The 15,643-nt window shown below is 43.2% G+C and overlaps 1 protein-coding gene across 1 annotated transcript in view; it reads left to right on the forward strand.

Annotated features, from left to right (window-relative positions):
- LOC147683085 (tetraspanin-15-like) overlaps positions 1-15,643 on the forward strand; it is a 215,614-nt gene that overhangs the window by 76,840 nt on the left and 123,131 nt on the right. Inside the window, exon 2 of the mRNA XM_086943569.1 lies at positions 6,099-6,284. Within this exon, the coding sequence (XP_086799695.1) occupies positions 6,099-6,284 (186 nt within the window). The remainder of the gene's footprint in view (positions 1-6,098; positions 6,285-15,643) is intronic.

Genomic DNA, 15,643 nt, shown 5'->3' on the forward strand with positions numbered 1-15,643 from the left:
CAAAAAGATGTTAATATTTCACTTCTGTTCATGGATTTTCGTCATAATAAAATACAATGAACATAATCTTCACAAAAGTTATTTACAAAAGTTTAAGCTATTGCCATTATAAATTACATTAACTTTGTTTTAAGTATTCATTATTAAAAAAATTACAAGCCATTGTTATTTGTAATATCAATACATCTAAGTCATGTAAATACAATACATATTGCGTTACAAATGCTATAGGTGTCACATTTGCAAAAGTTAAAACTATTGGCATTGTAAATGACAAAGCTATTAATTTCGCTATTTTCAAAACCAACTCATAAATAAAAAATGTGTCATTTACAATACCAATAGCTCAAACTTTCCTAATGCGAGACCTATTGCATTGCAAATGCTTGTTTAGCCATGTTGTACAGCAGCCCAACTGCTGCGTATCATGGCTGAAAGCACAAAGAAGCACTGGTTTCGCCTATGTATTTATAATAAACAGTTTTTTGTTGTAAGTTGTAGCTTGGTGAAGAGTTGTGTAACGTAAGTAACTGAAAATCTGTGTTATGACTTTTTTTAAGAGTGGCAATATATTGTGGCTGGCGAGAGTATTCTTAAGCCGTCCAAACACTGCCACCTTAAGAGCGCCTGTCAGTGTATCTCGAAGAGAATCTGTAGAGATAAGGTGCAGTATGAGGAGTGGAAGTAAAAGTTGCCCAACCCTAGCCCCCCCATAAACCCAATCTACTAAAGCAGGGACCTCCTGTAAAAGGCAAGAGTAGGTCAAGCTCCATTCCCATTTTGTCCAGGTCTATCCGCTCGGACTGATGTCACCTTCACCATTTATTGTTAATAGGGATACAATGAAGTTGACCCTCTGCTAACATTTCACGAAGACCATGTACCATCTGCAAAATGGCAATGTGTCTCTGGCCTGGGCTGGACCAATTTCTAGGTAAAATATTGCTTAAAGTTACTCTGGCCCTGTGACAGCTTATGTCAGTTAAACACTGATCTGCTGAACACATCTGTGTGTACTCAAACAGTAAATTTTGTCAGAATTTGGGACATAATGCAGTCAAAAAAATCTCAGAATATGCAGAGATACATGTCTGCTTCCACTAATGTTATGTCAGGGTTAGACCAGAGTATAACATTGATCCACTATGTCAGCCTGCAGCCATTGGTACATGTGTGCGCTTAGTGAGGAGTTGGTGACTTGAAGAGCTGTTCTGTACAACACTGGAGTGTATACGTTTTTATGTATGTAGTACTCTGCTGAGTTTTATTTAACAATGTTGTTGGTAGGTAAAAATGCTAATTATTATTCAGGTGCCCATACACAGTGAAAGGACGACTGCTATTTCACTTTCTATTTGAAAACACCACAATACCTTCTTAGAGATGGGTTTCATGTGTTCTGGAGGGAGCATGAGCTGAAGGGCTGTAGAGGAAGCCTACGGCAGGCTGCTAGGGCCCAGGGACTACGTGTACCTTCAACCTAATTTCCATGTTGCTATTTTGAAGAATACTGTTTTGCATCGCATTATTCAGTCCCCTCACAACCAGTCTCAAACTGAGGAAAAAAACAGAGCCACGGGTGACTAAGGTACACTGCAGGGCTACGGTTCTGTACTGACTCAGGGGGTGTGTTTACGTATATTGTGAGGTAGAGTAAGCAGGAGTAATGGTAAACGTTCCTGCTGAGTTTACAAATGCACATGTGCTTTAAAAAAAAAAGTCCTACTCTACGTGTTATTGTATGTATGTTTGTTTACAATACACATGGATTCGCCGAGACCAAATCAGGGAAGTAAATATATTGGTAAATAGCAGAGTCCAACATACAGAATAACGTCGGTCTGTTAAGAATTACAATATTCACATTTAATCAATACCCTGAGTGAGCAGACGTTCATTCGTGAGCTCAATTTAGTTGCCAGCAGTGATGTGTAATCATGTGAATAGTCTTTCCGTGAGGAAGTACAGGTGCGTTGCGAACACTCCTCGTAATGGGGCGTTTTCCACTTGAAATAGACCTAAATGTAGTCATAACAATGTAATAGCCTAATGCCTGTCATCTTAGACATAGAGGCGCGTTCATTCAGGAAATAAAGGCTTGTTTAGAAACCAGCGACGCCAGCGGCAAAAGTCACTCACCGCAGCCTCCAGCAGAGTGGGCAGCCTCTAGCCACAGGCTAATCGGAGGTAAGTCGGGAGGCATGCAGGGACAAGAGTCAGGCGGGACTGTGGCCATGATGTTACCCACCTACAACTGTTACATCTGGGAAGGAAGCAGGCTCCAGCACTGTAAGACACTGTGCATCCGCAGCATTGCCCGGCTTGTGCACAGTGAGGAAAGCCAGATTTCAACCACTATTGCGTGTGGAACCAAAACGGCGCCTCTGTGGTGGAATCAGTAAGAACGAGCACTGTGCAGGCAAAAGATGAAAAAATAGTTTGAGTAGGGCAGATACAAACTGTAATTGGTCATCTGGAAACTAATAAGACAGAGCACACGAAAAGGCACAGGAAATAGTATGCTACAGCCAGTAGATATGGAGGAAAAGTAAGTCGCAAGCACAAGAATGAATGAAATGCAGGGACGGGATGTAAGCCCCCTTCAAGAGTATATTGAATACAATAGATTTCACAAGCTGTGCAGGTGAAAACTAAAAAAAAGTTCTATGGTGCAGTAAACGTGGGCTTTGTCATAGTGCTTTTATTAGATTTTTTCAACCATGCTGCAAAGCGGCCACACAGCTGTACAGCATGCTTTAAAAAACTTTGAAAGGGCAAATAGTAGATATATTTGACTTTGCCATTGTTTTCTAAGCCATGTTGTACAGCTCGGCTGCATATCTGCTCAGTAGTATGGTTGAAGCTACTTTCATAACAAAAACTACGAGGTGGGGACACCTTCTTGCCCCCTCCAAACGCACTGCGGAATGTCCACCATGGGCGTATTTATATTTTCCATTTTCCATTTTTATCCATGTACTCCATTTAAACCATATTCTCCACTTCAAGCTATCATATTCTTCTTTACTTGACCATGAATCCACAACCGGAATGGTGGGCCATTTTTCCAAGCTTCTAATGTTTAAACAGTGCCCATCCGGACCTCATGCAAAATACGATGATGCAGCTTTATTTGTCAAAATCCCAATGCATTTCGGGCGTTAAAGGCGCCCTTCGTCAGGGGTCACTGCTGTGATGGAAAGCTTTCCAACTTCCTCCTAGTTCAAACTCCACTAGTTCAAACTCCACTTACACAGTGAATCAAAGGACTGGTATTTCAAGGGTATTAAGTTGCATTCATGATTGCGGGTGAACCCAACAGCCAGTAACCTAGGAATTTGTGTTCTTGGGAAAACATAGAAGTTAAGGTTCTAATCAGCCCACTCTTCTAATTGTGTGCCAGGGAAAAAAACTTTAATTTTCAGCACCATCTACATTGTAACATAAATTCTGTCACTTTGAAGTCAGAGAAAGAAAAGTAAACACGTTCTTCCCACGGAAGACAGAGCACGACATTTGACCTCTGCCTTTGAATGACAAGATAAGAACAATATTTAAAGTCCTGTTTACAGGAAAGGGAGCACTCAGAAGCATACTGTAAATAAGGTTAGGACAAACTCATGCAGAACAGCCTAAAACAAACAGAGCCAGCTAATAAAAATCCAGAAAATGTGAGTTACACACCACAAAGCCGATGGTAAGCAATTGGCTGAATGCATTCCCAGGGAAGCTTTCCGAATGTCCCCAAGATGCCATTAGCAAACCAGACAGCTACGCTGTCTGCTTCGCTTTGACCTAAAATCACTTGCAGAGATCTGTCTACCTTCTGTTCCTGCTGCTAAGCTTCTTTAACCAGAGACAAGGACAGTGTTGTGGTACAATGGGGACAATTGATGGTATAGCAGCTGCTGTTCCTCGCTACCCCTAATCAAGGGCATAGCACTAGTGCCAGCAACCCCTGCAGTGCAGGCGGTGCCCCAACCTTTTCATGAGCTCCAGATCCATCAAGGAGGCCCCATTCTGGCCCAAGGTCAATGAATATGTGTGAGTTATGTACTGTCAGGGACCTATCCTCACATTCTGCCTAGGGACCTCTTCCCCTAATTAACATATGTTAGGGTATATTGTTTTCTATGTTCTACATAATCGAGACTGCCAAAATGCCACTTATCTCTCTCAGAAGGAGATAAAATAGGGAAAAATCTCACACAATGGACATAAACCAGTAAAGCAGCTCAACCATTCTTCCGGTAACAATGCTGCACTGCACACATATTTCAGTACATTGTCTGCCAATGTACAGAGGGAACGCCAAAAGCTAATGAGAGCACATAAGAAATAATCTATGAAAGATCACTGAATGACAGGTCCAGTACTGTGACATCAATTAATACAACTTTTTGATTCGTGCAAAATGTTCATGAAATTCAGGTTGTTACAGCTTGAATTGGTGATGTTGGGAATAGATGGTAATTAGGTACCCTTAACATTGGACATATGTGTCTCATATTATATTCGATGGTCCTACTCCTTTTGTTTTCTTGAACTGTTGTTACACTGTGTGTAAATGCAAAGTGTTGAAACCTGTTTTTAATACCAAAACAAGGTTTAAATGTTGGATTTAACAAATAATGTTGTCTACTAAAAACATCATTGCTCAAGGCAATCCTGTAAACAGTTTCCAAATATTTCCAGCGCTTATATAAAGTTTACACCCCGTTCCAGAATTTCACTTTGAGTTGAAGCATGGAATTAAAATGTTTCACACTAATGTTTTTACTCACCTTAAACGGTCTACTCAGTAACTTGAAAGTGAAGAAATATTCTACAATGATTTAGAAAATAATTTAAAATACAACCAGGTATCTTGGTTAGATTAGTTCCCAACTCTTTTCTAATAGTAAACCTAAATTATCTTGATTTAACCAGTCACCTTTAATATTGCATACGTAGGTACGTGGCCTCAATTAATGTTTCATTGCAGTGATTCACATGAATTCAGTTCTGTTTGAGGCAGCCACTATGCCTGCAATAAACCCAGAAAAGCAAAGACCTTCAGCAAGCAGGCATTGGATCTACAAGAATTGTTTTGGCATCCTGTTTCTCTTCCCTTTTAAGTGTGCCCTAAGGGTTGTTTGTGAACTCTGCAGACCTGTCAAGCAGGATTTGACACTCTAATGTAAAACCAGATGCCTACAGCTGCAACCTGCATATTCTGTGGCTTTCAGAGGAGTCACCTCTGCCCATTAACGTCAGCCTATTAGTTGCTCTTGTAAGGCACTTAACACATTTTCACTGCTGTTGAACGCTAATCACAATGGAAATTAGCCTCTAGGAACGTCAGGCAGGGAAAAGGTAACTTTCTAAAAGTTACTATTCCTTAATATGTATTAAATATCCTACTTCACTATTGAATTTGATTTGTAATAACTATTAAAATATTTGTTGAATAATTTTTCTAGGTGGTCCTTTTCCTGAGTTACCAGTATTAGCATTTTAATTTGCACCGTGGTTTCTACATAGGGCAACTCACAATGAAAATAGTTTTTTTCAGCCTTTTGACTGCAGAAACTTAATAATATACATTTTCTACATGTCCCACCTGTAAATAACACGCACCCTACTTTGTGGGCTGCAAGGCCTAGATAGGGGTGACTTACTAATATTTAAAAGGGAGATTTATTTTCACAGGTTAGTGTATATATAAACTTCCAGGCCTGTGGGTGCATTTTTTTTATAATATACTAGGATTTATAGGCAAATTATTAATAGCAAGAATTATTTTATGTTTTATTTTTTTAGATTTTTGACATATTTTTCCTCAATAAAAAGTGTTTTTCCTTAAGCATGAAGCATGGTTTGCGGATAAGTGAAACAACTAGATTGAAAAGCATTGAAGACTGAGGCACTAACATTGATAAATGCAAAATCGTTAAGGATTGTAGCCTTTCTATATATTCACTCCATTTATTTTTCAGGAGTGCTGTGTGGTGTAATGAGATACGTGAGATAAACTAAAATTTGATAGAACCTACACAAATATGCCTTTTAAACTTTTTCATTGAAATGATCTTCTAATTCTTTTATTTCTTTTCCAGTTTTTAGGCTTTGTAATATTATGTATTGGGGCATATGCAGAAGCTGAAAGGATGAAACTCAAAACCGTTGATGGCATTTTCCTGGCTCCAGCTGTGATTCTTCTCCTCCTTGGAATTGTGATGTTTGCTGTTTCATTCATTGGAATGGTTGGATCGCTCCGTGATAATCTCTTATTTCTTAAAATTGTAAGCAATTCTTCCATTTTTCTTAAGCAGTCTACCTCCATGTAGTGTACCCATCCCACCACCTTCCTTAGAATGTTCCAAGTTACTTTCAGCATTAACCTGACACATGCCTAGGATGGTCTTAGCTCTACCAGCTTTTGAGTGGCACCGGCTTGTTGCAGGGGACAGAATCTAGGAAAGCACGGCCATAACCAAGGGAAAGCAGGGGATACGGCCAGCCAGAAGGAGGATTAGAGCGCAGAGAAGAAGGGACCAAACTTGGGAAAAGGGGAGCTAACCTGGGGAAAAGGGACAGAGCTAGGATAAGGGCAAACACTGGGTATGAGCGAGTCACCAGGGCAGGACTGTGCAGAGAACTTACATTTTCAAAGCTCCCATCCTGGATATTTAACCATATTTACAAGAATTTCCTCTTCAGCTCGGAATGTAATGGATAGCTTGTGCTGAACAGGGTGGGAAGAACTTGAGCTAAAACTTGAAATTAAGAGGGGTTGACCAGGGTAGGTGTAGGCAGGTTATGATTGCGTTTTTGTCTTGTTTCAAGATGTGCATTCTTTTCCAGTAAGCTCATGAGAGTTACAGCATACAGGAGCTCGTAAATCCACACATTTTGTTTCTCAAAATTTTCTTTGGAAGGGAGGTCTCTAAAACACATAGGACTATCTGAACTGCCTCAAAAGTACTGGATTTTATCATTCAGAACCTCAGGCAAATTAGCCAATTCATGTGAAAATCGTTATGTAAATTACATCTTGTGGTCCTATTTTTCTAATATGTTCACAGGGGGTAATCCGCTTAGAGGAAGTTTGTTATGCTGCTCGTCCATAATTGAGACAGTTATTTGGGCCCCACCACTTTCAAAGTTCAACAGCTGCCTGTAGAGTATAGTTTGGGATAGCATTGACCCAATTACATCCATTAGCACAACAATGTCTATATGTACACTCTTTGTATGTGGTGTATGTTATCCTAATCTGTAATGCTGGGGATATATTTGCATTAAAGGCACAGTTCTTCAGCAGATTGTAAAAAACACAATTCCTGATTAATCTGATTCCTTTTCCTGGACTGTGCTGTTACTCGCTCTACTGTTGCACTCTCTCCTTGATGTTTACCTGGTAGAGGTGAGTACCGGAAAGCATCAGTGGACATTGGACTAAGAATTAAAAGAGATGATAGCAGTGGCGGCTCGCACAGGTATGAGTGGTGAGCCGGGGCGGGTGGTGGAAGTTGACAAACAATGGGATAAGTAATATTAAATAAATAAATACTTACTTTGCGCTGGCTGCAGCCGCGGGGATCCTGAGAGCGCAAAATAAGTGGTTTCATTTATTTATTTAATAGTACTTATCCCGTCATCTGTCAACTTCCACCACCCCCACCCAGACAGCTCTTCCCTGTGCGAGACGCTACTGGATGATAGGGTCTTCGTGAAAAAGAGAGAGGGATAACAGGACACTAGTTATTCCTGCAAGGGTATGTTCAGGGGTGCAACAGCCCAGGGCTTTAAGTGGGCCAAGTCTCACCGGTGCTGAGCACCGGCAGTATTTTAAAGGGGGCCTCGAAAGGGGTCTCGATCGGGCTATGTTTTGTACCCTGGAAAGGTCGGTCCGTTTTTTTCCCGACTGCAGTGACAGCAGGCACATCGATATTGGCGTGTTCACACTGCTCACTTCTCACTAGTTAAGGCAAAACGTCATGCCAGGTGAGTTGAAGCTTTTTCAATATTATATACAAGTCATAGTTGCTACTTATTTATCTTATGCCACTAACATTCTTGAGGGTATGATGTTACTTGTTGTATCGTATATCTGGATGCAATGACAGAAACAGCAAAATGCAAGTTGGGCGGCACACTATGCTAAGCACAGATTTTTAGCTTACGTGGTTGTAAGTCACGCCCTTAATTACATTAGCCACTCCCCTTTGAGAGACTCCCCAGTTTTTTCATCCCACTTTAGGCCCTGCTTCAGCCCCCTCCCCCTGTCGTGTGTCAGCCCTGGGTGAGACAGCATCCCTGGCTGGCGTCCGTCTTATTGCAGCTGCACCAGAGTAATTCACTGGTCTTTAACCCCTCCCATGCTCGTCATGAGCCACAGTTGCTGTGTGCTCATGACGAGCTGAGCTTGTCATAAAGGCTCCAACGCTCGCACGCGGGGCTAATTTCCCCTCTGTGCTGAGCGTTCGAAAGAAACAGGTGTGGCCGTGACAAGCTCAGCTCGTCATGAGCACACGGCCACCGTGGATCTGACGATCTCAGCTCAGCTCGTCACGAGCACCGGGGCGCTGTGCGCGCCCCCCAGCACAGCGGGGGAATTAAAAGAACCAAGGGGTTAAAAGAACATTCACATGTTAACGAGGCTTTTTGTGTTTTCACCCCTCCTTAGAGCCCCTGCATCTTCACTCAGCCGATTGCTGGAAGAATTATACCCCCTGCCCCCACCCCCCTCCTGCAATTTTTTTTAATGGTTTTAAGTAGCTACGCACATAATCTGTCAGCTGATGTTTGGGACCTTTACCTTTTCTAAGCTTAGTTAAGTAATGAAGACTACTGGTACTTGGTGTCTTGAACTATGTTTTATTGCAATGGTTTTAAGTAACTATGCAATCAATAAAAACATTCAACATTCACATTCAAATCCTAGCAGTATTATAATGTACAGAGGTTAAAACGATTACTAATTTCCTTCCAATATATGCAATTAAAATGTACATTACTCTTATGGTGTGAGCAACAGGAGGAAGTAGTGAGTACATAACGGCTACAAGTGGAGGAGTAATGGAGTGGGGGGACAGGAATCGTGGAAGGGGAAGCAAGGCGAGAGGAGATGAGGTACTTGGGGCACTCAACCTCCCATATTCCACAGTGCAGTGATTGCGCGTGTCGAAGTGATCCTGTGTAGGCCTATTCCCCTCCCTGCCAAGTCGTGCTCTCCTCTTCATCAGTTTCGCCAGAGGGATCAACTCCAACTACCTCGACTGGCTTGCCCTGTCCCTCTATATCGCCCCCTACATCTTCAATTGGGTGCTCCTAGATTTCCAGCATTTCCGCCTACAGTTCCCCAATCGGTGTCGACAGACATCATGGGCCTCTTCCCTGAGTAGTGCTCTCTCTTCAGCTCTAGCCCAGTCTGTGACATCTTTCGCCCAAATCTCCATCGCCGGCGCCTTCCCGTATTCCCACATCAACTATATGCGTCTTTTAGCTAGGACCATCCAGAGCTCCCACCCTCCGTGCCTGAGACCTGTGAAACAACCCCAGCAGGTAGGGCTCCATAGTGCAGAAAGGCAAGGGCGCACCCCAAGGTTGTGTTGAATGTATGCCCAGCACTGTGCATCTGAGGCATGGTCGTGGTTGTGCATTCGTAAAAATGGAAAGTAGACCACCATGGGGAATGCCTACTAGCAGCAGCGCTGAAGCATGAAGCGGAGTCCGAGGGTCCTCTGAAAGCACCTTTACCAACTTTTGAGGGAGACTGCCAGCAGCGGCTAGTTTATCTCTACTACCGGACAAAGTAGTTTGGACAACAACGCTTCTTCGTGAGTCGCCAGCCCCACCTGAGCCAGTTACTCCTGCTGGGCTCTCTTGACACACTTACTGACTAACTCGGTATGCACTGCCAAAAAATACAATTCAAAACCTGGGGTTCCCATGCCTCCTTCCTCTGGGGTTTCCGGAGGACTTCCAGTGAGACTCTATGGCTGCTGCAGTCCCATTTCAGTTCCCTAAGTATTGTCTAACTGCTGTAACCTGGAGCCTGGTATTTTAAGCAGAAGATTAATGACAAAATTACATCGTATCAGCAGCAAGTCCATTTTGGACAGCGAGACCCGAGCCATGATGGACAGCTTCATGGATCTCCAAAAGGGGACACATGACTTAAGAAACCTAAGGCATTCCCCCCAGGTTAGCCGCCTGCATGTCTTCCTCCACTTGGAAGATATGTATTCCTATGTACCGATAGTCACTGATATCAGTTCAGGTCCTGTGGCATAGTATCTGGCCTCTGGACACCTGCCCTCATGGGGAAAAAGTATGGCCTGAGTTGTCACAAATTCCCATAATAAGGCCATTGCAATTGCAGCTCCCATTGGCCCCTTGTTAAGAAACCACAAAGCACCAAAGGGGTTGGCTCTAATCAGTAAGGCTGAGCCCTTTAAACAACAAAAACAATGAAGATGCCAATACTGATAGTCCATTCCAAACAGGTTATACCACGGCGCATGAACATTCATCAAACAAACATTCTGTAAAATGTCTGGTTGTTGTGCATTTTTGTAAATTCTGTACTGCTAAAATCTGAAGTTTTTGCACTTTGTGTTATGCACAAAAATTAGTAGTTAAAATTTTATGTTGTTTGGTTTTGCACCTTGGTCCAAGAAAGTTACAAAGTTGGCAAGACCAGGGGCATGTTGTGTGAGTAGAGTGAGTGTGGTATGTTAGTATGGTATGAGGCTTGTGGACGCTTTAATTTTTTTTGGGATTGAGATTGGTGAGGCGAGTCCAGAGTGTTGAGTTTTTGTGTCATTGTATGTTCACTTCAGAAGTACGGTCGTGTTTTTGTAATATTGTACATATTTGTCGAAATGTGATTTTCAAAAAAAGATAATAATAGAAATGGAAAAAATTATCTAAAATAAAAACTATTCAATATATCCGGCTGTCATTGATGAGTGTTAATGCGCCATGGTATAACCTGTTTGGAAAGGACTATCAGTTTTAACATCTTCATTGTTTTTCTTGTTAAGAAAAAGCAGTAAGCCATCCGCATACAGAGAGATGATATGCTTCCAGCCCCCCACTGTCACCCTAAAGCCTCCTCCTTTTTGTCGGAAACGTTTAGCAAGCAGCTCAATGGCCAAGGCAAACCAGATAGGGGATAGCAGGCATCCCTGCCCAGTGCCTCTGTCGACATTATATTGTGTGGAAATAGTGTTACAGGTTTTGGCTTGGGCAATGGGGGGGGGGGAAATATAGTAACATAACCAATTTCACCCAGTGTTGGACCCGGCCCTTTTTGGCAGGTTCACCCGAAACTTTTTGCTTTTTCCTAGCCTGATTCTGTAACCTGGTGTTGGTGATTTGAGATCTCTGCGCACTTTTTCACTTAGGTCCAGAGTAAAGTGCTTGCGCTATCTGTGTGTGGTGAGAGTGACCTGCCCTCCCATAGGAATGCATGGGGAATATGTGTGACCATGGTAGTTTCTGATTGTGGGGAGTGCAGGTTCGAGTTTGGTATGTGCGAACTCGTGAGATTGAATGCTGCGCAATGATGTATGCGGCATGATTGTGTCTAGTGTAGAAGGGCCACTTCTAGAAGTTATGATTCAGAAAAGGGGGTGGTGATGAACAGAGTGTCTGAATTAAGCAGACCACTCTTACCCAGTCCAAAGATCAGGGTTTGATCCATCACCGTTTTTTACCTCACTGCACCATCCCAGCTCAGAACTTGGCTATATGCAAATTAGTCTGACCCTGGCCCAGTGCATCATGGGAACAGGGCAGACCAAACTACCGAGCCAATTCTTATACTGGGAAGGAAACAAGCTTCCGGGGACCGGTTTCTGGCATTTCAGCCGTCTACGGCCCGGCTTGCTTGAATCCTGATGGTGCAATGAGCAAGGGACTCACATCTGAGTATACCCTTCCACGCTTATGGTGGACAAAAATGATTCAGAAAAGGGGGTGGTGATGAACAGAGTGTCTGAATTAAGCAGACCACTCTTACCCAGTCCAAAGATCAGGGCTTGATCCATCACCGTTTTTTAGCTCACTGCACCATCCCAGCTCAGAACTTGGCTATATGCAAATGAGTCTGACCCTGGCCCAGTGCATCATGGGAACAGGGCAGACCAAACTACCAAGCCAATTCTTATACTGGGAAGGAAACAAGCTTCCGGGGACCGGTTTCTGGCATTTCAGCCGTCTACGGCCCGGCTTGCTTGAATCCTGATGGTGCAATGAGCAAGGGACTCACATCTGAGTATACCCTTCCACGCTTATGGTGGACAAAAATGATTCAGAAAAGGGGGTGGTGATGAACAGAGTGTCTGAATTAAGCAGACCACTCTTACCCAGTCCAAAGATCAGGGCTTGATCCATCACCGTTTTTTAGCTCACTGCACCATCCCAGCTCAGAACTTGGCTATATGCAAATTAGTCTGACCCTGGCCCAGTGCATCATGGGAACAGGGCAGACCAAACTACCAAGCCAATTCTTATACTGGGAAGGAAACAAGCTTCCGGGGACCGGTTTCTGGCATTTCAGCCGTCTTCGGCCCGGCTTGCTTGAATCCTGATGGTGCAATGAGCAAGGGACTCACATCTGAGTATACCCTTCCACGCTTATGGTGGACAAAAATGATTCAGAAAAGGGGGTGGTGATGAACAGAGTGTCTGAATTAAGCAGACCACTCTTACCCAGTCCAAAGATCAGGGCTTGATCCATCACCGTTTTTTAGCTCACTGCACCATCCCAGCTCAGAACTTGGCTATATGCAAATTAGTCTGACCCTGGCCCAGTGCATCATGGGAACAGGGCAGACCAAACTACCAAGCCAATTCTTATACTGGGAAGGAAACAAGCTTCCGGGGACCGGTTTCTGGCATTTCAGCCGTCTTCGGCCCGGCTTGCTTGAATCCTGATGGTGCAATGAGCAAGGGACTCACATCTGAGTATACCCTTCCACGCTTTTGGTGGACAAAAATGATTCAGAAAAGGGGGTGGTGATGTCCCTGTTCCCATGATGCACTGGGCCAGGGACAGACTGATTTGCATATAGCCAGGTTCTGAGCTGGGATGGTGCAGTGAGATAAATAACGGTGATGGATCAAGCCCTGATCTTTGGACTGGGTAAGAGTGGTCTGCTTAATTCAGACACTCTGTTCATCACCACCCCCTTTTCTGAATCGTTTTTGGCCACTATAGGTGTGGCAGGGTATACTCAGACATGAGTCCCTTTCTCACTGCACCATCAGGATTCAAGCGAGCCGGGCCGACGATGGCTGAAATGCCAGAAACCGGTCCCTGGTAGCTTGTCTCCTTTCTGGTGAAGAATTGGCTTGGTAGTTTAGTCTGCCCTGTTTCCATGATGCACTGGGCCAGGGACAGACTGATTTGCATATAGCCAAGTTCTGAGCTGGGATGGTGCAGTGGAATGAATAACGGTGATGGATCAAGCCCTGATCTTTGGACTGGGTAAGAGTGTTCTGCTTAATTCAGACACTCTGTTCATCACCATCCCCTTTTCTGAATCACTTCTAGAAGTTGGCATGTTTGTGTAATTTGTGTCTGGCGTGTGATTGGCTGGAGCTGGCTGGTGAGCCTGGCTCCAGGAGTCCGGATGGGTCTGCCTGGTGGTGAATGGAGAGATTAGCATGCTGATGTGAGGGAGGGGTACACCTGGGACCTGAATAGGGCTGGGTTTCCCTCCACAATGCTAGCTCCACCCCCTGTGGTGTGTCTGCTGTCCCTAGCCTGGCCAGTGAAAGGAGTTCCCCATAACCAGTTGTAGCTGGTTCTTACATTGCCTACACCCTGCTAGACAAAGGATTTTGTGTATAAAAAGGGTGCTGTGACATTTATTCTTCATCTGCACCACCAAATTGCTGATACGTGGGTCATAAGGTTCTCACAGTCTTCTCTATATCTTTTTGACTGTAAATGTACTGACTCCTGGGTAAGGAGAACCCATATGATGTAAAAAGTGGTGGAACAGATCGGCAACTGATGGGAAAATTTTACCTGCCCTTGGGTTTGTCTTTCCCAGTTTGCATGACCACGTTTATTTCAATTACACTACATACAATAGATCTCGTGGTGTTTTTCACTTATAAAATACATACAAAAAACTAATCTCTGTTATGTCATGGGTCTTCGATGAATTGAGCTTTTTTTTCTCTGACTCCTAGATACTTTCTGTGTATAAATGTTATAGGTAGGGGCGTGTATCTAGTCTTGAGTCTTTAAACTGGCCCTTGGACCCCCTTTTAAAAGTAGTGTGTATTATAAGCCTTAGCCAACCAGAAAATCCCAGTTCTAACATCCAGGGCTCTCTTCGCTCCATCCTGAGCATGACCTCAAAAAGGAAGTTCCACCTGACCGAATCGAAGACCTTTTCCAGGTCCACTGACATAATAGTATTGCAAGGATGGAGCAATACGTCCTGGGGATGAAGTACATGGTAAAGTCTGCCAGGGTTAGAGAGGTGCTGCTCCATTCCGGATGGACCCTTTTTGGTCACTATGTATGAGTGCCGGCATATATTGGAGCAATCTGAGAGCCAAGATCTTACTAAGGATTTCAGTCAAAAACTCTTTATTAGGATTAAAAAATCCATAAAAGAAAAGCACAACTAGAGTACATAGTAACTTAACCACAACATATGGTGGTAAAACTAACGGATATACCTACTGCATAGACTATTAATTTTAAAGTGCATACAAAGTTCTGTAATCCTTTTAACATGTGTGCAGAAATAGCATAGACAAGTAAATATATTTAAAATCATCACCATATCATAATCAAAACCTGGCCATGCAGGCTACAACATAAGGCCAGTTTCAACGTCCTCTTTATAAAAACATTAAAGACAAAAATTAAGTACAATAATCAATAAATTACACTAATAGCATAGTAAATAAAAACAAAAGCACAGTTTGCTCATGTTCCATATAGTAGTAAGAGCCGTTTGAAGCGGCTATACCGCCAATCTCATTCATGTTAGTACTTGAAAACAAGGGTATTCCATTAGGTAACCTATCGGGAGGCTAAACCTTTTTGTCTGAACCTCTGTTTATTCGATAATAATAGTGAGACTGCAAAAACAAGAGGTTGTCTGACATCACTTGCCGTTCTACAGTCTCTAAACCCCAGGTTGCTGCAAAGCAGTAAGAGCCACTTCCTCCTATACCTGACAGAAGATGGGCAAAATATAACAGCATGAGCAATAGATTCAGACACCTGGGGCAAACAGGGCAATTCCCAAAAGAATTGTTGGATGCATGTCACCACTTAACTGTGGCTGATTGAAGAGGCAGTGCCCCAAACCGAATTTTCATTATAAATTCTTCGCTGAGGAGGTTAGATCACATCTAAATATCCTTCTGTGATGTAATTTCTTTGGGATCAAGGAAGACGGGGGGAAGGGAACCCACCCAAGCGGAGCCCATAAATCAATTATCTATTGTCAATATAGACATTTGAGTTTCTCTTTTGAAAATCATGAAACTGCTGTAGGGGTAAACCGGAAATGCCCACACCCCATCCCACTCAATTGTCGCAGGATGAACCTAAACCAGGAAATTCTGGAGGCCCCTGTTAATCTCATAACATCCTCCAGACTCTGCCTATAAGGTA

The sequence above is a fragment of the Lissotriton vulgaris genome, chromosome 11, assembly GCF_964263255.1.
Source record: "Lissotriton vulgaris chromosome 11, aLisVul1.2, whole genome shotgun sequence".
Taxonomy (NCBI): domain Eukaryota; kingdom Metazoa; phylum Chordata; class Amphibia; order Caudata; family Salamandridae; genus Lissotriton; species Lissotriton vulgaris.